Source organism: Coptis chinensis, chromosome 3 (genome assembly GCF_015680905.1).
Source record: "Coptis chinensis isolate HL-2020 chromosome 3, ASM1568090v1, whole genome shotgun sequence".
Classification (NCBI taxonomy): domain Eukaryota; kingdom Viridiplantae; phylum Streptophyta; class Magnoliopsida; order Ranunculales; family Ranunculaceae; genus Coptis; species Coptis chinensis.
This window is the reverse complement of record NC_141458.1, coordinates 3436872-3460337: the sequence shown is the minus strand read 5'-3', so window position 1 is coordinate 3460337 and position 23466 is coordinate 3436872. Positions and strand designations below refer to the sequence as shown.

At 37.5% G+C, this 23466-nt stretch overlaps 4 protein-coding genes, 1 long non-coding RNA gene and 1 pseudogene across 8 annotated transcripts in view; 5 read left to right on the top strand and 1 right to left on the bottom strand.

Moving 5' to 3' along the window:
• LOC147507309 (sugar transport protein 14-like) overlaps nucleotides 1-23466 on the bottom strand; it is a 46755-nt gene that overhangs the window by 9641 nt on the left and 13648 nt on the right. The gene's annotated exons all lie outside the window — the stretch shown is intronic.
• LOC147507314 (pentatricopeptide repeat-containing protein At5g25630-like) lies at nucleotides 311-2630 on the top strand. Of its 3 annotated transcripts, XM_086600030.1 has the most exons (3): nucleotides 311-384; nucleotides 1354-1420; nucleotides 1557-2630. In XM_086600030.1, the coding sequence occupies exon 3, from the start codon at nucleotides 1557-1559 to the stop codon at nucleotides 2253-2255; it is 699 nt and encodes a 232-aa protein (XP_086456156.1). In that variant the 5' UTR covers nucleotides 311-384; nucleotides 1354-1420; the 3' UTR covers nucleotides 2256-2630. The 3 variants fall into 3 exon arrangements, with proteins under 3 accessions (XP_086456156.1, XP_086456155.1, XP_086456157.1); XM_086600029.1 differs by lacking the exon at nucleotides 1354-1420 and having other exon boundaries at nucleotides 337-384; XM_086600031.1 differs by lacking the exon at nucleotides 311-384 and having other exon boundaries at nucleotides 403-1420.
• Nucleotides 3898-5099, top strand: LOC147507313 (metalloendoproteinase 5-MMP pseudogene; annotated as a pseudogene). The gene has a single exon (XR_015217622.1). The product of XR_015217622.1 is annotated as a metalloendoproteinase 5-MMP pseudogene (transcript).
• On the top strand, nucleotides 7896-11007 carry LOC147507312 (uncharacterized). Its single transcript, XR_015217623.1, has 4 exons — nucleotides 7896-8032; nucleotides 8521-8828; nucleotides 10343-10394; nucleotides 10476-11007. It is a non-coding gene; the product is annotated as an uncharacterized LOC147507312 (long non-coding RNA).
• Nucleotides 21108-21443, top strand: LOC147507311 (uncharacterized). Its single transcript, XM_086596231.1, has one exon. It carries the CDS (start codon nucleotides 21108-21110, stop codon nucleotides 21441-21443), a length of 336 nt encoding a protein of 111 aa, XP_086452357.1.
• LOC147507310 (uncharacterized) lies at nucleotides 22695-23090 on the top strand. The gene has a single exon (XM_086596230.1). It carries the CDS (start codon nucleotides 22695-22697, stop codon nucleotides 23088-23090), a length of 396 nt encoding a protein of 131 aa, XP_086452356.1.

The window sequence follows — 23466 nt, the reverse complement described above, 5'->3', positions numbered from 1 at the left end:
CCCATACTAACATGCATGTGACCTACTAATACAATAAGAGTTTTTTTGGTTAATCAATTGGAATGGGTAGTCAATCAGTCCTGTCATACTAAGAGTTGTTAATTAGTATGGGTGAATTGGCTTGCATTTCAAGATTAGCTTGCATTTCTCTATTTTTTACTAGGGGATTAGTTTGGATTTCAACATTCTTTTACATGGATTCATGTACCAACGGGGTACTTACTTGAACATAGACTACTATACTTATTTCAGTTTAGGATCCAAAGTTTTTTGTAGCATATAAACTTGATAAACTTTTTTTTTTTTTTTTTTTGATTGCAAATCCTTTCTAAGACAGAATGAACCATTGTATTATCATTCCAATTAATTTCAAAGGCGTGAATGGTCAGTATCTATCGGTTATATACGCTTTTACAATTAAGATTTTACTTATGTTGTTTGTATGCAAAAAAGGTAAAGGATTGTTGTAATTAAGTTGCAACTTTGGTATCATGTCAAGTATAAGGTGGAGAAGTACAGTTCACTAGAATTGTCCTAGCACGTATGGCCTGTCGCGGAGGAATCTAGATTAGCCTATGTGTGCTTGCTTATATGCATATCCTTAACGGACCTTATATTACTTTTAGTATCAAAGGAGGTGATGTTTTAGATGAGGATGGGAATACACTGGTCGAAATTACTTTTATAACTGAGGAAGCCGTCGATTAAGCAAGCTTTTAAGTTATAGAATCTGGCTATATATTTGAGAGGCGTGTAACGCAGTTGTGGGAAGCGGCTAAGCTATAGGATTTGAATGTATAATTAATTTTATTAGCTCTTAACCTTGGTCTTAGTGAATTGGAATTAGTCTTAATTGTTCAAAATTGATTGTGTTATGAATTCCACTTTCCCAGATATGTAAATCGTGAGATGAATTTGTTAGTCAAAAAAATATGGTGAACATTGTAATACCAATAGGCTTTGTGTTAAATCTGGGTCAGAAGTGGAAGCAGTTAAGAACCCAACTGCTCATGAAATCTCTTTAAATTTCACAAGACACACCTCCACTCCACTATTCATTTCCAAATTATGATTTTTGTTTTTGTTTTTGTTTTTACTGAATGAGTATACGAGTATGAGAAAAATGTAGTTCCAGTATGCAAAAAAAATAACCCTTTTCGCTTTTTCATGAATTTAGTATGTTTACTATTGTGTTTATTATTCGTATAATTAATTTCTTTGAATCTAATACTCACCAAAGCTATATTTTATTTATATATTTTTTTTCCATTGGTTGGAATACAAATGAAAGTTGTAAAAGTGATATGTGGTTATCATAATATCGAGGGAAAACTCTGTTGTCTGATATGGCAGATCAAGGAATTAAGCCTAGCAATGTGACATATAACACTCTCATTGATGCCTATGGACGAGTAGGCAGGTATCCTGGCAGGATTCTTTGTTTTTTTTTTAATCTTTTGTATTAGTCTGTGTAGTCTCGAGCTTTTTGCTTTCTTAAAGTTCAAGTGATTCGGTGTATTGATTTTGTTGTTTATTTTGTTAAAATATATGGGGAGATGGAATCAACACTCATGGAGATGCTCCGTGAGCGGGAATGTGAGCCTGATGTATGGACCATGAACACAACACTAAGAGCCTTTGGTGGCAGTGGGCAGATCGAAACAATGGAGAGTTGTTACGAGAAGTTCCAGAACTCCGGTATCCGTCCTGACATTAAGACATTCAATATACTTTTGTATTCCTATGGGAAGGCTGGGAGCTATGAGAAAATGAGTGCTGTGATGGAGTACATGCAGAAGTACTACTTCTCATGGACAATTGTGACCTACAATGTGGTTATAGATGCATTCGATTTTGGGGATCTGAAGCAGATGGAGTACCTGTTAAGGTTGATGCGAAGTGAGAAAATCAAACCCAACTACATCACGTTGAGCTCGCTTGTAAAGGCATATGGGAGCAGGATCTGCAGAGAATTGAAGATTGGAAGCGTATTAAGGTTCATTGAGAACTTAGATGTAACGTTAGATACTACATTTTTCAATTGTCTGCTTGATGCATATGGGCGAATGGGTTGCCTCGCAGAGATGAAAGAGGCATCGAAAATGATGATAGAGAGAGGTTGTAAAGCCGACAGAATTACCTACAACACCATGATCAAAGCTTATGCTAGCAATGGTATCACCAGCCGAGCTAAGGAACTTGAGGATATGATCAACAAGAGGAAAAGCGACTCAAGAGAAACTGGGGTAGCTTGATTTCTGGTATATGCATCTTGCTTTCACTTGCAAGGTTGGTTAAGAGGCACAAATTGATGGATCTGAAGTCTCACAATACAGCCTGAGTAGCTACATACAAATGAATAACTTGCAGGAATCTTCTCAGGAAGTTTCTCCAGAGGCATAAGCGCAATTTTCACTTCCACTACTGACTACCCTCAGGAATTAGCATAGATTATGTATCAACCTGACAACCTGAGTGCCAAAGGCATACTTTTTGTATGTATTATAATGAATTTGAAATGTACCAGGTAGATAAAAGGCCAACAACTGTACCAAGTATTCTGTCAGATAAATATATAATTTGTTATAGAAAAGGCTACAACTACTTAACAAAGCTGGTTCAATTCAGTAGATGTTGCTGTTAGATTCATTTCTGTTTCCTCTTTCACATTCTCTTCAATAAGTTTTGTGTATTGTTCATGTGCAGAGCACACGTGTATTTTGCTAGTATATATAAAGACCAGGAAACATGTACTAACTAGAGACATCCCCGTCTATAACCAATAATACACCACATATTGTAATTTCGGCCACCTGCGGTCATGGACTGCACTATGCTAGACTTCAGAAGCCCAATTTAAGGGTTATAGCCCATAAGACTATTTCTAATCATTTGAATAATTCTTTTTCCTTGAGAAAATTCAGGCATGCCTGAAATATTGAACTTGAAATTTTCGTTAGAAACTTAATATTAGGCCCAACTAAAGAACTTCATGCTATAGGCTTCGGAATGGACTTCTAGTTTAGGTTTTAGACTTCGGGTTTGGGCAAGTTTTGAGGTTATCATGGCTCTGGTATTTTGGGCATTTAACAATGTATCCCGACTACGGTCCCCTAACTAACAAGTGATATAGTCAATTTCTAATAGCGGTCTTTAGGAATCTTGACTTGGAGTACCGTATTCATGTGAACTTGTCAATTTCTAATAGCGGTCAACTGGGTTTGGACTTTGGAGTTTGACCTAGAGTACAGTATTATTGTCCTCATCTGAGAAAATTATTAGTCTTTTTTAATTTGTTTGAAAATTATTTTGTCATTATTTGGCCTTCTAAGTTTTAGAATCTTAATTTCATAATTTGATGTCTTAAGAAAAGAATGAAAACATTTTGCTACTCAATAACATTTTGTTCAATAATTCTACCACTCACTAACAAACTTTTGTGTCATGAATTTGGAGTATATAATTATATTGTAATCTCGGAGATACAATGTTAACTACCATGTTTTGTACAAGCATAATTTCAACCTAAAAAATCTGGAACAACTTGTTAAAAGTTTTTTTTTTGCTAAAAGATGTTAAAAGTTAAAGGATGAAAGTTTGATTAGGTAATATTAATAACACAAACCGATGATTTGGCCTAGCTCACTAAGCTAGCATGTGCTTGTAAATGGAAAAGTAAGAAAAAAAAATCAAAATCCCACAGTAAGGGAAAGTGCAAAATAATATAATTAAGGCATATCTAATTAAGTCTCCATACACTTCAATCGCACAACGACAGTCAGGCGTCTAGTCATGTCTTTAGAAAATTCAAACATGTGGTGTACGCAAATTAAAGATGACGATCATTCCGTCTAAAATGAGCAACAGCCCCTATAAATGTCTAACTTTGTTAGTGATTCCAACATCAATTAATCCTCATCAAATCTTGCATCAGTGATAAACTAAGGTCTCTTTGCAACTTTGATCCTAATGGCTCTAAAAAGCTCTTTTCTAGGATTGCAAGCCTTTCTCCTTCTAGTTATTATGTTTATGTTGCCATCCTTGCTTTTCTCTAAACCAAATGGGAAATCCTTTGACCTCAAGCATCTTGAAGGATGTCACAAGGGTCAAAAAGTGAAAGGCGTGAATCAAGTCAAACAATATCTTGAAAGATTTGGTTACCTTCATTATAATAATGATCCAGCTCATGCAAATGCAAATGACGATGTGTTTGATGACTTGTTAGAGTCTGCAGTGAAGGAGTACCAACTCAACCACCAACTAAAGCCAACTGGAAGTCTCAATTCTATGACTGTGAAACAGATGATGAAGCCTAGATGTGGTGTGCCTGATACCACAAGAATGAGTTCTGGCACTGTTTCACATTTTACCTTCTTTCCGGGAACCCCAACTCCAAAATGGCCAGCGGATAAAAGAAGTCTTACCTATACATTCCGTTCCGGTGTTGAAGTCATTGATTTACAAACATTAAGGCCTCTTATATCTCGAGCTTTCGCAAAATGGGCAGCTGTAACCCAGTTTACATTTGCAGAGGCTCAGGCTGGCGCCCAGTCTGATATCTCAATTGGGTTCTATAGAGGCGCTCATGGTGATGTTCAAAGCTTTGATGGGCCTGGTCATATTTTGGCACACGCTTTTAGACCAACCATTGGTTTGTTTCACTATGATGCAGATGAGAGTTGGAGTACTAACCCAACCACCACTGAGATTGATTTAGAATCTGTTGCTGTACATGAAATTGGACACCTTCTTGGTCTAGGCCATAGCACGATTCCAAGTGCTATAATGTTTGCTGCCTTGGTACCAGGACAAACGAAAAGAGGACCACTGCAACCGGATGACGTTCAAGGCATTCGTACCTTGTATGATCTGCCACTGCCTACTTAATTAGTAATAGTACCTAGCAATCACTTATATTAAGTACATAAGCAAAATTGATAATACTTCAATTTTGAATAAGTTAGTAATAAACGACCATGTTTGAAATGATTGTTCTTAAAAGAGCAATATATTTATTTATCAGAATACATATATGTAGTTGATATATGATGAAACAGTGGTGGCCGGTAATTTGATGATGGAAAAACATTTGGTTCTGACTTCTGTGCTCTCATATGTGCTCTATTTGCTATTTCTTCTCTGCTTTATTCGTTTCAACGCCTACCAATATTATTATCTGTAAATGAATCATTTAATACAAGTTATCATTTTATATGTGGATTGAATGAATAAATAAATTAAAACACCCATATACTATTTAGAAGGGGTGTTTCGTCTTTTTCTCTCTCTGCAAATTTGATATACCAATTTTATCCTTACATTGAAGTAATATTTAACCCTCTTAATGGGAGTATTCTGTAATTTTATGTGGTCTTACATTAAAATTCCAAATCCACGCAATCCTTTTTTAATTGTACGCAGCATATATTAATTAGCCTTTAATTATTAGTTATTAGGGCATTTGGAAAATGAATGGACTGGAGAGAGTACGCAGGGACGAAAAACAATTGAAGTCTTGCTTTGTGTTAAACTAAATCCTCATCTGCCTCAACTTATTCCACCCAATACCATATGATAAATCAATCACAAGAAACTTGAAATTAATGTTTTTGTTAATCCCCATTTTGATGATCCATGAGATTGCCATTTCAGGAAAGTCAACGATCAACCCAGTTACTGGATTGCTTTAAGAAATTTAAGAAAGCCTGACTGCACTGTTAAATATGCAATAAAGAAAGTGTTGACACTAAAAGAGAAGAAAAAAGGAAACCTATTGGAGGCTGTCTCTGAACAGAAAGGGATACTGAGGGAGGTATGTAATTCGCTTCTATATTTTTGAATAATACATTGTAAAACTGGAACAATCATTGCCCCTATTGTTCATATCATTGAGTTTTTCATTTTCTTGGATAATTCATTATATTATTAATTCGAAGAATTCAAGTGATTGCTTTTGGTTTGGAGAATTGTTTTTTTATAGTAATCAATTCGTTCAAATTCTTCTTCACCACTAACACGAAATTTAAGCTTTATCAGCTTTTTCTATCTTCCTCCTATCCTCTCTCAATGGCTCACTTCTTCCGCAAACCCCATACTCTTCATCATTTGGATTTCTCTCACTCTCTAAGATGGGTTCGCTCTTCATGTATGCATGGAATAAAGGTGTGTGTGTGTTGGTGATTTGATATTTGTCATGTTTCATTGATTTCATTGGTGTTTCTCTTTCATTTGATTTTTGCTATATAAAGGTGTGTTGCTAAATTAAAGACTCACAAAATTCAAACTCTCGCAATTTTGTGCATACATTATAATTCAACTAAGGATATATTTGAAACAGTTGCATAGACTTGGTTTTCTTAAAGTTTTAAAATAGCAATTCTCATGCCATGTGAAAACGCTTTGAGAATCAGTACTCATTGTTAACTCTCTTTTTCCCTGATTCTTTTTCTACAAACTATTTCTAAAAGGAACTAGCATATGTAACAGGTAAACTTTCTCCACTTTCTTTCTCTTGCGGAACTGTGGCAAGATATTCAATTCTTATCAGCTTTTTTGGTCGGTATGTTCTGCTATTGGGTTTTTTTTTCAACACCCTAATTTTATTTTGTGATTTTTGATGTCTTTGCAACAAAATTGTTGTGCACTTTTGCAACTTTGAATGCTACTCTAATGCTTCAGCTATTTGTTATTTTCACTTTGACTATGAATTCATTGAAGCATTGATTGGATGCTCCAATCATTTTAATGAATTTTTTAAAATTTACTTTTGCTTTTTCCCTGGCTCCATTACCCTTTGTGGTGAATGTTTGCTGCACTCCTACTGATCGACATCTTCTATTTTACATAATGTTATATCTTCTTCTTCTTTTGTCATTTATTTTCTGATGCGCGTTGTGCTTTATTTGATTGGTATTATTCAATGCCGTTTTCAAACTTAACTTGGGTGGAGATGGAAGAACAACCTCAGAAACCGTTTAAATCTCAATTAGGACATACTGATTAGGTGGGGAAGGTAACTAGACTACAAACCTGTGTCTCTCTTTTATATTGAGTTTTAGAGGTCATGAACTTAGAAGTTTGGTTTAAAGCTCTTACAGGTGAGTTAATTATAAATCTTTTAGTTTACATTTTTGAGAACTAGTGGTTGTTGGTTAATTATTGTGCATGCTTATGCCTTCATCATAACTTTTAATTCATTTTGAGTCTTAAAACTAATTAGAATTTCACCTGTTTTGGATATCTCAGTTACCGGGATCAAATAACATTATGAAAACCATAATGGATTTCATATATGTCGGTTTTGTCCGACATGTATGACATACCTGATATATTGAACAATCAATCACTTATCTAAAAAGTGCCATGGTTTATTGGTCAAGAGGTTGTGTGAAATATACTACATATATTGAGTGTGGGCCGCGTGGATATCTTCCTTTCTTTGATAATCACTATTATGACTATTGTACAACCTAGCATTTGTTATAAGTATTATGAGAGTGTTATTTTATTTCTCTGTATCTATATACCTACTCACTTGCATGTCCCTGGTTTTTTTCCTTTTTCTTTTCAGGTCTTTTATTCCAAAAATCTGGTACTTATAATGTTAAGTTGGCTAGCGCAATCACCATTATCACTTATGGTATCTATGTGAGTCGAAAGGAACTATTTGCTCTTGAAGAATGAGAAAGCAAGGAAGGTGCTTTCGGGCTTGGTCTCAAAGGCATGTATATTCCTTCTACTTTCTCGTTCTTTTCACTTGGTCCATCATCTGGTACGTTGTGTTTTTCGCTTTTGTGTAAAAGCATCTTTGGGATGATCACGCAAACTTCTTCTTCTACTATTTCAATATATTCTCGAGATGCATTGTCTCAAGATATCTTCTTTTACTTGCTTAGATTTCGAAATGAAGGAAGGTGAACCCGAATCTGTTCTTAGAGAATTGACAGCATCGCCGCGCCGTCGAAGTCAATATTCCTCCGTTGCCGGTTTAATATCCATCGATATCTTTAATACAAAAGGACATGGGAGAAGAGTAAGTTCCTTTTTTTCATGCGTTTAAAATGAAATGTTACCATTTCGCAATTGATTGTTTAAAACTGTTACCCTTTTACTTGTAGATATCCCTTGAGTCAAACTAGCGGTTGAAGTTCCCGGTTCCAAGCACTTGGGAAATGCATTTCCGAGTCTCAGTGTGCTTTTAAAGAATTTTCTTTGGATTGTTTTAATCGTGGTAGTGATGGATATGATAAATTAGATTCCTCAAAAAGGCTGAGACTATTGAATTTTCTGTGTGACTTCCAAGCACTTGGGAAATGCATTTCCGAGTCTCAGTGTGCTTTTAAAGAATTTTCTTTGGATTGTTTTAATTAGGGTAGTGATGGATATGATAAATTAGATTCCTCAAAAAGGCTGAGACTATTGAATTTTCTGTGTGACGAAGTTATTTTGCCTTTGCCCCTCTCTCTCTCATGTACTCAAAGTATTTTTTGTGAACTTATCAGTGATGTGACTCTCTTTCAGAGACTTGAGAGGTTGGATTGACAAACAAAAAGAAAGATTGGTAAAGAGAGGGAAGGAAGCAAAACCAAAAGTCCTTGCTGCAAGAGATAAGGTAAACACTACTTTGTGGAAAATTCAGCACTCTAAGATATACTTTAAGTTGTGTACAGGAACGACATTTGAAGCAACAGATGTAGGATGACATTGCAAAAGCAATCATTTAGAGAAATGGTGCTCCTCTTTCTATATGAGAATTATTTCGAGAATAAAAGATGAAGCAGCAAAAGCGGGTGCAGAGAAACTAGAAGCGATAGAGTTGGTGCCAAAGAGTATGTTCACCATTTGTTTCCTTTATCTTTCAGCAGTTACTTTGCTTAAAATTATTCAGTATTCACCTAATGTGATTTTGCATGCTTGACCAGATATTGTCTCGTAGTTGTTACATTGACACTGTTCACATAGGCGGAACTTTATGACCAATTTTTGCATTTTTTTGTTTCTTGGGGTTCATCTTTGCAATTTCGCAGTAGACCATGAATGTAAGACTTTAGTCAGGATTTATGGTTTCTACATTACCAGTTGTCAATCCTTTCTTCTGACCTCTCGAGATTCCTCTTCTCATGGCATTTCCAACGACTGTATCCGCACAAATGTCAAGTCCTAAGATCTTAACATCCATTTACACAATAGAAGAATGAGCACAAAGTAAGAGCAACTAAATCATTTATTGATCTATATGAACTAGCAACTAAATCATTTATTGATCTATATGAACTCGCTAAAGATTACCTTCAAAATGTAGTCTGTTTGGAGGCTCCTTTTTAATCCTTCAATTGCAATTGTCTGTTATTACAAATTGAGTTTCTCAACTATTGCCAACATGAGAATAAAATGAAAATACGAATAGTACTGATGTGCGAAAACATGTTCGGAAGAGTTAAACATCTTGGCACTTAGTTTTCAGCTTGTTTTATGTCTCAGGCTTATGCAGGGGAATTTTATTACGATAATAGTTTACAACATTTATGTATATTACCTTCATGTAAGTGTCTACATCAGATTCTGGGACAATTCTAGCTTGCTTCTCCTTCTTTGAGTAAATTAAACAAACATCAAGAATATTATTTTTTAGAAATAAGTACACTATGCTATAGACTATAGTTCAACGTGTACATAGTCACACAGATACCTTGAAGGCTTGATGATACCACTGACATCTTTGAGAATGCTTATCTTGCCTTATGCTGACTTGAAACCAGATAGAAACTGCTTTACGCATTGCAACAACCTCCATTACTAGTGAAATTTTGACAAAGTGCAAGAATTGAAAGGTATTCATAGAAATCAGTTGGTACTATGAACGAAAGTTAGAAAAAAGAGAATAAAAAGCGCCACATATACAATGTGGTGATAATGGGCATCTGGCCCAGCCCGTAGTCCAACAAGGCCCAGAAGCAAGAAATAGATCGATCACTCACCGAGAAATTGCTTTTGAGAGAGTTCCATAATGTAGGTAGGGGCTTTCCATGGACTACTTTACATTTTGCATCCACACAAATATTCTCATACCTCACTTCCACTGTAGGCAATTTCACACCAGCTCTGCAAGAAATAAACTTGAAAAAAATGTTGAACCCAGACACATCTATTCAAAATAATTATAGGCGTACATGCACGCCGGTATTTACATAGACAAAATATATCATGAATGAATACAATTAATGAAATTATTGCCGCATAATAATAGTTTCTAACCACCCTGTGTACTATACAATTACATCGTCCTGTCATTCACATGCATTGCATGTTTCGGACTTAAAAACTTACACAATTTGCATTGCAGTTTGAGTTTCTGCAACTTGGATAAACAAAGAGGGGAAGTATATAGTAGAAAGGTATGTGTATTGTTTTGAAATTTAATTATTGGTTTAATAAATTTTATTAGTACATTCTGAGCTGGAATTTTTCTACTTCAGGTCAGGGTGCGCATACCTGATGGCAGCAACAACTCGATTAATCATGGAGCTCAGGTCACTGAAACTGACACGTCGTTGATGTTTGAGAAAGATCAACATGTGTAACACCTGTTCTACTCTATAGTCTAGACCGAATTCTTGAACAATGGTATTTCTCATTGCTACATTCAGATGAGCTGCACCAACAATATAGATTTGTGTACCATTTCTTCATTTTGAATCCATGGATATCTGTACGATCACTGTACGCCTGGTGTATAAGTTGGTAATCTGATGAAGAACCTACACTCCATCAAGAACGTTGGAGCACAATAGTCTCATGTTCTACTGAATTGCTTACATGAGCTTTGAATTGGATGCCATACTTTGTGTAATGTTTGGTTTATAAAATCCACTATTCTTTTTGGATTATGTAACCACTATTTCAGTGCCAAACTCACATCTGAAATGAATATGTAGCAATTATACGACTTTGTAAGATTCATTATTAACAACATTTTCAAACAAAAGAGGTTTGAAAAGTTATGCCCAACTATCAATTTTAATCGGAATAAGAAGTATTTGTCATACATGTTAATTTTTCCTTATTTTTTTTCCGGATGAGTGTATATCTATTACAACTGTATGTGTGTTCATATTCACATACTCTCCAATAAGATTTATTTGTCATTCATGTGCAGAGCACGTGCATTTTGCTAGTTTAGATAAAGTTTGGAATATGTTTATATATTTCATTTTTTATTATTGTTATTTTATTTTATTTTTGAATTTTTTCCTCTAAGGCACACTTGACGGTAATTTTCGGAATACCTCTTTCTTAAAGGCTCGATTCTTTGTAATTGCAGCTTCAACTCTTCTCTATTTCGGGTAAATTCTGACATTTTCTTACTTTTGATCCGGTAAGGTCACGCTTCTAATGACACTACTGGTAGGGTACAAATGCAGTTATTTAACATTTTAATCATCCAAGACGTTCAATCACTTAAACTTTCGGTGATTTATTAGGCTAAATTGTTCTTATTAAAGGATTATCAAGTTTATATTGGAGAGTTCATTGATAACTATTTTTGTATGCCTTGTAGGACGGCGTTTCCGTCTGAATCATTGGATATTAAACGGGGAAGCATATGGCGCGGACTCAAGATGAGAATCTCACTTATACTTAACAAAATTACTGAATTCATTTACTTTTTTTCAAATATTGTTTGGACCATCTTGAACAACTATAACTATTTTTTTTTCATCCTCCCAAAAATTTGTTTGTTAAAAACTATTTTTTTTGAAGGAAACACTTTTTTGGAGCTAAAGGCAAATGAACTGAAAGATGGCTAAAAACATAGTGCTGATTTGATAAAAACTTTTAAGAAAAATCACAACCAAACATGTTTATTGAAAAAATGCTTTTTTTTCTAGTGTTTTTTAAGAAAAATTTTTTGAAAAAAGTTTGCTTGAAAGATGGCGAGGAAAAAGCCGAAAAAATGTATCAACCTACAAAGACTTTTCATCTTGCGATGAGTGAGCAATACTCGTGTAACAATGGGGAAGAATGGATGATATCACATGTTCTGTTTAGGAAAAAATAATGAACTACGAACTTCTATTAGATTTTGTTCACAATAAGTGAGAACGCATTGCAAGATGATAGATATATATTTAACGCGTTGTAACAAAGGTGTGCTTCATTTCTTATTCTGGGGACGGAATGCTGCTGACTTGAGATGAAGTGCTACTCAAACAAATGCATTTTCGATATATACGTAGGGGTCCTGGAGAATTTATGAATTGAAATTGAAATAGTGTTGCCCCTTCTATTTCGTCCTTCCCTTCCTTTCATATGATTCAAGGCCTTCAACATACCAGAAACTTTATCATATTCTTACTTCCTTTGATCATTCTCTAAATTTAATCCCAACCAAGAAATCGATCTATGAGACATACATGATGTGTTTTTACACCTCTATCCCAAAACCATAGAACATGTTGTTGGAGTTATCCCTCACATGAGGAGAGAAACAGAGTTGGAGAGAAACGGAGTTGATTCGGCGTTGGATATGTCAGGGCGCGACCCGCGCTCAGAGGAGGCGCAACTGCGCTCAGACTCCAGTACGTTGGGCGCGACCTGCGCTCAGTTGAGGCGCACCTGCGCTCATGGCTCCAGTGTTTGGGCGCAATCCGCGCTCAAAGGGGGCGCACCCGCGCCCAGGTCCAATTTCGTGGGCTTCGCTACAGTAACCGCGAAATTTGGTTTTTGGATATAAAACCAAAATCAAGGTTTTGGAAAACCTAAGACTAAGAACCAGACAAAAACAAAGAGAGAAACCCAATCTTGAAAGCTATCAAGATTGAGAGATAACCTTTACAGAGATACAACCCTGTAAAGAGATAAGAGTGATCTAGTAAGGTGAGAGACTGTAAGGAGAGATTGTAATCTTCCTTCCCACTTTATAAAGAATTGGCTCTTGTGGAAGTAGGCATCATTGGCCGAACCACGGTAAATCTTTGTTTTGTGGTTTGCCTTTACTGCTTTACATTATTATTTGTTGTTGATAGTTGTTTAGCGAGTTGGGCATGTTAATATATGTTGTAGTTGATATTGAGATTTTGTCCGGAGTTGAATTGTGTTCATATAAGTTATCTGTGTAGTGGGGGAACCGATTGGTATTGGTATAAACCCCAACAAGTGGTATCAGAGCCTTGGTTAGAATAGCCTAGGGTGTTATCCAAATCTTGGTGAGAAGGTGTTTGACAAAATTCCTGAGAGAAGATTTGAGGTTAAATAACTTGTAGAGATGAACCATTCAGTGAACACTCGCATGATGAGTCTGAATAGGAAGAACTACACCATCTGGAAAGCCAAGATGGAAGACTTGCTTTACTGCAAGGACTTGGCACTACCCATTGAGAATGGGGGAGTAAGACCGGAAAAGACTGAGGTAGCTGAGTGGAACAAGCTTGACAGAAAAGCTATTGGGTACATTCGACAGTGGATAGACGACAGTGTCTTCCACCATGTATCCCAAGAGACTACCGCTTTTAGTTTGTGGAAGAAACTAGAAGACCTCTATGAGAGGAAGTCTGGCGGAAACAAAGTGCTAGTTGTTAAGAAGTTTGTAGACACGAAGTACCAAGAAGGTTCTTCAATGTCTGAGCATCTTAATGAAGTACAGAATATCATCAATCAGATGCATTTGATGAAGATCAATTTGGGAGACGAAGTTGAGGCTTTGTTTCTATTAGGCTCTCTACCCGAAAGTTGGGAGACATTAGCAGTTTCTCTACATGGAGCAGCCAAGGATGGAATTGTTACCATGGAGATGGCTACCATGTCTTTGTTGAATGAGGAGACTAGAAGGAGTGCAAGAAGCAGCTCCTCTCACTCAGAGATCCTTTTCACATCGAAACAGAAAACCATCTCGTTCTAGAGGTGATGACAGAAGTAAATCTAGGGGTGAAGCTAGAACTCCTAAGGCAGGGAGGCAATGTTACTATTGTGCCACCAAAGGCCACTTCAGATATGAGTCGTAAGAACAAGAGGGATGAGAAGAATAACTGTGTACATGAAGACATGGTGCAGAGGAACGGAAACACAGGTAGAGATACTACTACACTAGTCGACGACCTAGTGGGAATTGTGTCAGATTGTGGTGTGTGCTGTCTTAGTACCTCATGTCAGGATACAGAGTGGGTGATAGATACAGGAGCATCCTATCACGTCACACCGCACATGGGATTCTTTACTACCTACAGCTGTGGTGAATATGGTGAAGTGAGGATGGGTAACAGTGGCGTCTCAAAGATTATAGGCATTGGAGATGTTCATATAGAAACCAATGTCGGCTACACCTTGACACTCAAGGATGTAAGACATGTCCCTGACATTCGGCTAAGCCTAATTTCGGTTGGGAAATTAGATGACGACGGATTTGTAAACTCGTTTGGTAACGGGGTATGGAAACTGAGCAGAGGTTCCATTGTAGCAGCCAGAGGAAAGAAAACTTGCTCTCTTTACAAAACACAGGCTAGTTTGTGTAAAGCAGAAGCGAATGCCGCGAAGAAGAAGCTTCATCTGAACTGTGGCACAAGAGACTGTGTCACATGGGCATAAAAGGGATGGAAGTTCTTGCTAAGCAAAAGGCCTTGCCAGACATCAAAGGTACACATTTAAATACATGTACTCATTGTTTGGTAGGAAAGCAACACAGGGTGTCTTTCCAAAGATTCCCGTCTCACAGAAAGGACACTGTCCTTGAACTAGTGCACACAGACTTATGTGGTCCTATGAGAGTAAAGTCCCACCAGGGGAGTTTACTTCTTTGACATTCATTGATGATCGTCAAGAAAGATATGGGGCCTATAGTAGTCGAAGACCAAGGATGAAGTACTTGGCGTGTTTGAGAAATTCCACAGCATTGTGGAAAGAGAGACTGGGAAGTTGTTGAAATGTATTTGCTCAGATAATGGGGGTGAGTACATAGGGCCATTTGAAGAGTATTGCCAGAGTCATGGGATTCGTCATGAGCAGACCGTTCCCAAGACACCGCAATAGAATGGAATAGCAGAGAGAATGAACCGTACCATTGTAGAGAGGATGAGATGCATGCTATCTCACTCTAAGCTACCTAGAAGCTACTGGGTAGAAGCAATGCGTACAGCCGTGCATGTAATCAACCTATCGCCGGCAAAGCCTCTGAATAGTGATTATCCAGAGAGAGTATGGTCAGGCAAAGATGTTGATTATGGATACTTGAGGGTACTTGGGTGCAAGGCATTTGTGCATATTCCGAAGGATGAGAGATCCAAGCTTGATGACAAAGCCAAGCAGTGCATTTTTCTGGGTTATGGAGATGAAAAGTTTGGTTACAAACTCTATGATCCGATTAACAAGAAGGTAATCCGAAGTCGAGATGTTGTGTTCTTAGAAGACCAAACCATAGCAGACTTTGAGGAGGGTGAGAAGCTACAGGCTTTCACCAATGATCTTGTTGATTCAGAACCAGAAGTTCCTACTGTGGAACGTGCAGAAGGCATTGAGAATGCAGAGAACCATGAGTTTGAAGCTCATGATGAGAATCCTATTGCTCATGATGGGATAGAACCTATTGGTATAGAAGATGCAAATGAGATGCATGAACCACCACCAGAGCAAGCAGAAGTGCATCCTCCTGAGGCACCAGCAGATGGGGCAAGGAGGTCTGACAGAGGGAGACTAGCTTCAACCAGGTATCCACCACATACGTACGTGCTACTATCGGATGGTGGAGAACCTATGTACTATCAAGAGGCACTTGAAGGTACAGACAAGGATAAATGGTTGAAGGCCATGCATGACGAGATGTATTCTTTGCATAAGAATCATACTTATGAGTTAGTTGAGAAACCCACAGGGAGAAAAGTTCTCAAGAATAAGTGGATATACAAAGTCAAGCATGAGGGGAGAACAATCCTCACCCAAGGCACAAAGCTTCGCCTTGTTGTGAAGGGATTCGGTCAAAGGAAAGGGATTGACTTTGATGAGATTTTTCTCTCTGTAGTGAAGATGACTTCTATCCGGGTGGTATTGGGTATGACCGCAAGTATGAACCTAGAGGTTGAGCAGCCAGATGTTAAGACAACTTTTCTTCATGGAGACCTTGAAGAAGATGTCTACATGGACCAACCAGAGGGGTTTGAGGTCAAAGGCAAGGAGCACCTAGTATGCAAGCTGATAAAGAGCTTGTATGGGTTGAAGCAAGCACCGAGACAGTGGTATATAAAGTTTGATTCCTTTATGGCGAAGCAAGGGTACAAGAAGTCTGCTTCCGATCATTGTGTGTTTGTTCAGAGATTTCCAGATGGGGATTTCATAGTGCTATTACTGTATGTGGATGATATGTTGATAGTTGGCCCAAACATCAACAAAATATCCAAGCTGAAGAAAGACTTGAGTAAGTCCTTTGAGATGAAGGATTTGGGTCAAGCAAAGCAGATACTTGGGATCACGGATCTTTCGTGTGAGAAAAGAGTGGGAAGTTGTGGCTTTCAAGAAAGCTACATTGAGAAGGTGTTGAAGAGATTCAACATGGATCAAGCGGCGAAACCCGATCGGTTATCCGCTTGGTGGCCAGCCCGCATGACCAAAGAGATGTGTCCAAAGGGTGAGCATGAGCAGAGTCAGATGGAAAAGATTCCTTATGCATCCGCAGTGGGCAGTTTGATGTATGCCATGGTGTGTACTAGACCGGATATTGCTTTCGCCGTTGGTGTTGTAAGCAGATTTCTGTCAAATCTGGGTAAAGAACATTGGGAAGGTGTTAAGTGGATATTGAGATATCTCAAACGCACTTCCAAATCGTGTTTGTGCTTTGGTGGAAGTAAGCCCTTACTTGAAGGCTACACTAATGCAGACATGGTAGGTGATGTTGACTCGATGAAGTCCACCTCCGGTTATCTGGTTACTTTTGCAGGGGGAGCAGTTTCTTAGCAATCTAAGTTGCAAAAGTGTGTTGCCCTCTCCACTATAGAAGCCGAGTATATTGCAGCCACTGAGTGTTGCAAAGAGACGCTATGGATGAAGAGGTTCTTCGACGAACTAGGGTTAAAGCAGAAATAGTTTGTAGTTCTATGCATGTGACAGTCAGAGCGCCATCCACTTGAGCAAGAATCCGAGTTTTCATTCTAGATCCAAGCACATACACGTGCGTTATCATTGGATTAGAGAAGTACTCGAAGACAAGCATTTGTGTATCGAGAAGATCCATACCGACAAGAACGGGTCGGATATGATGACCAAAGTTTTACCGAAAGGTAAGTTTGATATTTGTTGTGCTACCGCCGGAATGGTAGCAGACTCCTCCTGTTGATTTGGAAATTGCATGGAGGTATTCCCCTCACTGTTCGGGAGGGGGAGATTGTTGGAGTTATCCCTCACATGAGGAGATAAACAATTTGAGAGAAACGGAGCTGATTCGGCGTGGATATGTCGGTAGCGACCAGCTTAGAGGAGGCGCACTGGCGGCCGGACTCGAAGACGTTGACGCGACCAGCGCCGGTTGAGGCGCACCTGCGCTCATGGCTCCAGTGTTTGGGCGCGACCCTCGCTCAAAGGGGGCGCCCTCGCGCCCAGGTCCAATTTCGTGGGCGGGCTTTACAAGAATCTTGAAATTTGGTTTTTGGATATAAAACCAAAATCAAGGTTTTGGAAAACCTAAGACTAAGAACCAGACAAAAACAAAGAGAGAAACCCAATCTTGAAAGCTATCAAGATTGAGAGATAACCTTTACAGAGATACAACCCTGTAAAGAGATAAGAGTGATCTAGTAAGGTGAGAGACTGTAAGGAGAGATTGTAATCTTCCTTCCCACTTTATAAAGAACTGGCTCTTGTGGAAGTAGGCATCATTGGCCGAACCACGGTAAATCTTTGTTTTGTGGTTTGCCTTTACTGCTTTATATTATTATTTGTTGTGGATAGTTGTTTAGCGAGTTGGGCATGTTAATATAGGTTGTAGTTGATATTGAGATTTTGTCCGGAGTTGAATTGTGTTCATACAAGTTATCTGTGTAGTGGGGGAACCGATTGGTATTGGTATAAACCCCAACACATGTGAGATATCAGATATGTAACTTTCACGAGATAATATTATCCTAAAATACAAAATACAAACAGTAATTAAAATACGGACAAAAACAACACAATTACCAAATCACCTCCGTTAGTAAGACTAGAGTAATATTAGACAATGTTGTCGTTAAACTAAATGTTAAAGTTCATGATGTGTAGTCAAACATACGTACGTGTTAATTTATCCACAGAATATGACAACGCAAACACAACGTCATTTCTTACTGAATTGCTTAAGAATTGGGGAATATTTTGGTTTGCGTCCGGTTCCTCTATAACAAGTACAGAGATTAATCTCTGTTAATCTCTGTAACTGTGTTATTTAACTGTTAAAACTGTATCGAGATGCACAACACATGAAATTCGAGGTCGAGGTCTGTATTTCAAGGCAAATATGTGTATTTGGAGACGATCCGTTTTCTGTTTGTTTGTGGCTTTGTGCAACGGACTCATTTTGTTAGTTCGTCTTCTGATGCTGATTAAACAACTGGGTCTCTATTCAACTTTTTTTTTTTTTTTTTTTTTTTTTTTTATTTTATTATTATTTTTTTTATTTTATTATTATTATGTTTGTACGGTCTACCAATCCACGTGGGAGAACACTACGGACTTGTGTTTCACAATTACGTAACAACACCCCCACCGTTTCACAATTACGTAACAACACCCCCACCGACATCGACAGAGCCAGGGATTTGGGTGAGGGTGGCAAGATATATGAGGGGCAGTAGTACACTATCTTTAAAAAATTTGCCTTCTTAGAAATTGAAACCACCGCACTGTTTTTAATGTTGTTGTTATTTTATTTTATTTTCCCTAGCTTTTTTAATATTTTTTTTTTGAGATACTCCATTAATCCCTGCTCGTCTTACGGGATTATTACCGCGCCCCTTGGTCTCTCCTTCTGTCAGTTGACTAATTGCACATAGCCATATAATAACCCCCAAATCAAATTCCATTTAAGTTAGATGACACAAGTTTTAGTCTTGACGTCCTAATCTTGATTCTTGAGCTGATGTCGATGCCAAACTTAAACGAAAAAGCAACCCTTATTTGGTAATTAGTGCAATCCTTTGTTTATTTTTATTCTAATCTCTTATCATTTACTTCTCTTATCATTTACTTAGAACATTTTTAAGTGGTAGTATCACCTACCAAAATCTTTAAATTTGAAGAAAAAATTTAGAATTTCCCTGAATTCCAACTCTAGGCGGTAGTATATTCAGTCGCATCACCTATCCGTTTGCATTTTTGTTTGCAAATTTGGCAATTTGGATGCGGATGCAGATGCGTAGCGACATTGGTAATGTCGCGCGCCATTGCAAATGTTGCCAATTTTTTTTTTTTTTTTACTTTGACCAGCACCGCGCGCCACTCCTAATGTTGCGCGCCATTGCCAATGTCACGTGCTCCAACGAGAAAAAAAGGAGCAAAAAATGGCCGGAATTCTATATTCATATATCTAGGGTTGTCAATGGATCGGTTTGGGTCGGGGTTTGAAAAATCCAAACCCGAACCGATAAGAAAATTGGGAACCCGAAACCAAACCGAACCGATAATATTATGTTTAATTCAAAACCGAACCGAACCGATAAGATATATTGCAAACCGAACCCGAACCAATCCGAATCGAAAACTATAAAATCAATTAAAATTTAAATCAAATTAATTAATTTTAACCACACAATTGATAAACATATACACAATTAATCATAAATATTACTAAAATGCTATCTTATCGGTTCGGGTTCATATCAGTTCGGTGGAGGGCAAACCCAAACCAAACCAATATCTTATCAGTTCGGTTCGGTAGAGGGTTGGTAGAGGGCAAACTAAATTATCAAAACCCAAACCCTTTTTTATCGGTTTGGTTCGGATCGGTTATTGGGTTATCAAAACCCATTGACAGCCCTACATATATCTACACTCATCTCTTTCTTCATTTTACATACACTCAACTCAAACATTCTTATAAAAAAACTCAAACATTTCACATCAATTCTTAACAAACAACACACATACATTGCCAAAAAATGAATCATGAAGTGTATGAGATTTTCCCCCTTCAATCTTCATCTTCATCGTCGTCTTCTTTTTTATCTTCTCCAGTGGAAGTCTCGGCAAATAGTCTTGATGAAGAATTTGTTAAAACCATTCCCCTTACGAAACACCATTTGGATGTACTTGCACAAGCACAAGTACATGCTCCGAAGGCACCACATGGTGGTTCAAAGAAGGGTCAAAAAGTGAAACATAGAAACTATGCTTTGACTTTGGAAATCTTGAAGGCCAACTACTTCGTTGACCGTCCTGTTTTTCTGAAAGAGGATTTCAAACGGCGTTTTCGTATAAAAAAATCTTTATTCCTTTACATCTTCAACGATATTCAAACTCATTTTAAGTACTTTCAGCCTAAATTTAACAATGTTGGTAAACCTGATATAGATCCTCTGATCAAGGTAGCTGCAGCTTTGCGTATTCTTGGTTATGGTACGGTGGCTGATCAAATTGACGATCAATTATACATTTTCGAGCAAAGTGATACTAGGCGTTGAGGCATTTCTATGATGCAATTATCAAATTGTACGGTTCAGTCTACTTGCGAAGGCCAAATATTGTAGATACATAACACTTGCTTGCACATTCTGCCATACGTGGATGGTCGGGTATGTTGGGAAGCATTGATTATATCCATTGGGAATGACATAATTGTCCAACTAGATGGCAAGGTGTTTACAGTGGTCGTTCTGGAAAACCATCTATTATTCTTGAAGCTGTTGCAACTGAAAACCTGTGGATATGACATTCTTTCTTTGGGATGCCAGGGTCACACAATGACATCAATGTGTTGGACAACTTGCTGGTATTTAAGCACGTGATCAATGGTACTTCTCCACCTGTTTATTTTGATGTAAATCAGCATAGCTATAATGTGGGTTATTATTTAGCTGATGGTATCTATCCTGACTAGGCGACATTTATACAAACAATTTTAAACCCCTAATGTTCTAAAGACGAAGTTGTTTGCAACGATGCAAGAAGCTGTAAGGAAAGATATTGAAAGAGCTTTTGGGGTTTCGCAATCTAAATTTGGGATTTTGGCAAAACCTTGCAAATTATGGCATGTAGAGACAATGAGTACTGTTATGAGAGCATGCATCATACTACACAATATGATAATCGGAGCTAAGAATAAAAATTATGAAATAAGGAGGTACATTTCTGATCCAAAAGGGCAATCACAAATCCCACCTACTCGAGAAAACTACATTGAGGGGATTCTACGAGTTCAATCAAAGACTATGCCTGATAGACTTAAAGCCAACCTTGTCGAGCATCCATGGAGCATTAGGGGTGACCGACGTTGATTGTTGTAATTTAATTTAATTTCGTAGATACATATTTATTCTCAATCATCAATAAACAATGTTAATCAATTTCTATTTTTATATATATATATATATATATAATAAAAGTTTATTCATATTAAAAAAACATATTGCGTTACATAGTCATAGAAAATAAAATGATTAACCACTCTTAACCTTTTCCATTATAGCACCCAACCACTCACATTTTCCACACACTAAACACTTCAATGGATTAAGACCTTTTCCTTCAAGGTTCGCGAACTTTTTCAGCTCTCTAACACCATCACAACTATTTGAGCATGGTATCTGTGCATAGGGGTAATACCTATACCAATGATCATCCTCACCACAACACGTGCATATCAACAAACTGTCTCCATATATATATATATAAATATTCCATACCAGGACATATATCATACATGCATTTCAAAAATCTTACTTCTTCACCATCTTCGTTACAACTTCTATGTATGAGCATATAACCTTGCTAATGTGGTGCTTTAGGACACCTTGCATTCAGATACTTGCATGATAACGCAAGGTGTTTTCTCAAGGTGCAAATTTGACACCTCTCTTGATCGAGTGTATCAAAATAACATAATTGTTGAGTTAATTCGCCAACGTCAGTATGTTGGCTAGTTTTTTGCAATGATGAAGAAGAAGCCATGGTAAAATGAAATGGTTGTGGAGATAGTTTTGGAGTGTTAGGTGAGAATGAAGCAATTTGTGAAATTCTCGACTTTCTACTCGATAGCATGTGACATTAGTACTGGCGCGCGACATTATTAATGGCGCGCATGGTAGGGTCTACAATCAATTTTGCGGTCGATATTTGTAACCACTTAGAGTTGGTCAAAATTTGCTTCTGGATTCTTCAAATTTCGTCTTCAACTTTGAAGAATATACTACCACCACCTAGAGATGCTCTTATTGTCTTAATTCTAAGACCTTTAAATTTTCATAATTCAGGTCTTCTTAATTTCTTGTCATTTCTAAGTTCTTACTGTTTTCTTCTTGTGTTGATTCTAAATACTTAACTTTAGGAACGGATCCAACATAACCAATAGATGCTCTTTTGTCCTTTTACTCGTGTATTTACAATTTTGCATGCTTAATTCTTGTACCTCCCATGCAATGTTATGTTGTACTTTTCATACAACAGATTAGATTTAAAAGTTTTTTAAAAAGTAGAAGGAGAATCAATTCTATGGCTCATTTTAACAACAATGATGTGTTGATGTGTTGATGTGCATAGTGTTCCACACTACCCTTAGCGGAGAAGCTTTGACATGGTTTAACGAGCTCCGTCCTCGTTCAATCCATACATTTCCGCAGCTCGCTGATAAATTTTCAAAACATTATCGCTACAACAGGAAGACCATCAAAGGTTCTGGAACTCTTTTCAACCTCCACATGGAGAAAGGAGAAAGCATTCGAGACTTTGTCAGAAAACTCAGGGTGCTGCTCAAGGAGGTCAACAATGTCCCAGATGACGTTGTTGCGCAAGCTTTCAAAAATGCTCTTCCTTTTGATAAGTCTGGTCTGTACAACTTACTAACTCTGAAGCCTCTAGAAATGGTTCAGGATTTGTTGGTGCGAGCAGATAGGTATGCTACTGTTGAAGAAGATTTAAATTTTTGAAAACTTTAACATCACTGGGGGCGACCTCAACAAAACTCTAAGGCTATTTAACTGTATATGTCAAAGGTGTCATTCTAGCCAGTACAAGACAATTACTTTACCTTATTCCTCGGAGTCATCTGGTGACATTGAATTATCTTTAGAGGTTTAAAACAAGAGCGTCTGCCTCAGCATGCTCAGTTTCTGAGGGTTAAAGTCTAATAAGCTACTTTTGTCATTGATTTCAATTGTGATCCAATAAAGAAATCCATCAAAATGAGTCTACAATTCACGGTTTTGCCGTTTCTAGTTTGCATCTCTAGCTATAGCGAATTCTGGTGAGAGATCTAGTCTACAATTCACAGAGTTTTCTCAGATCATCCACAACATACCGTCG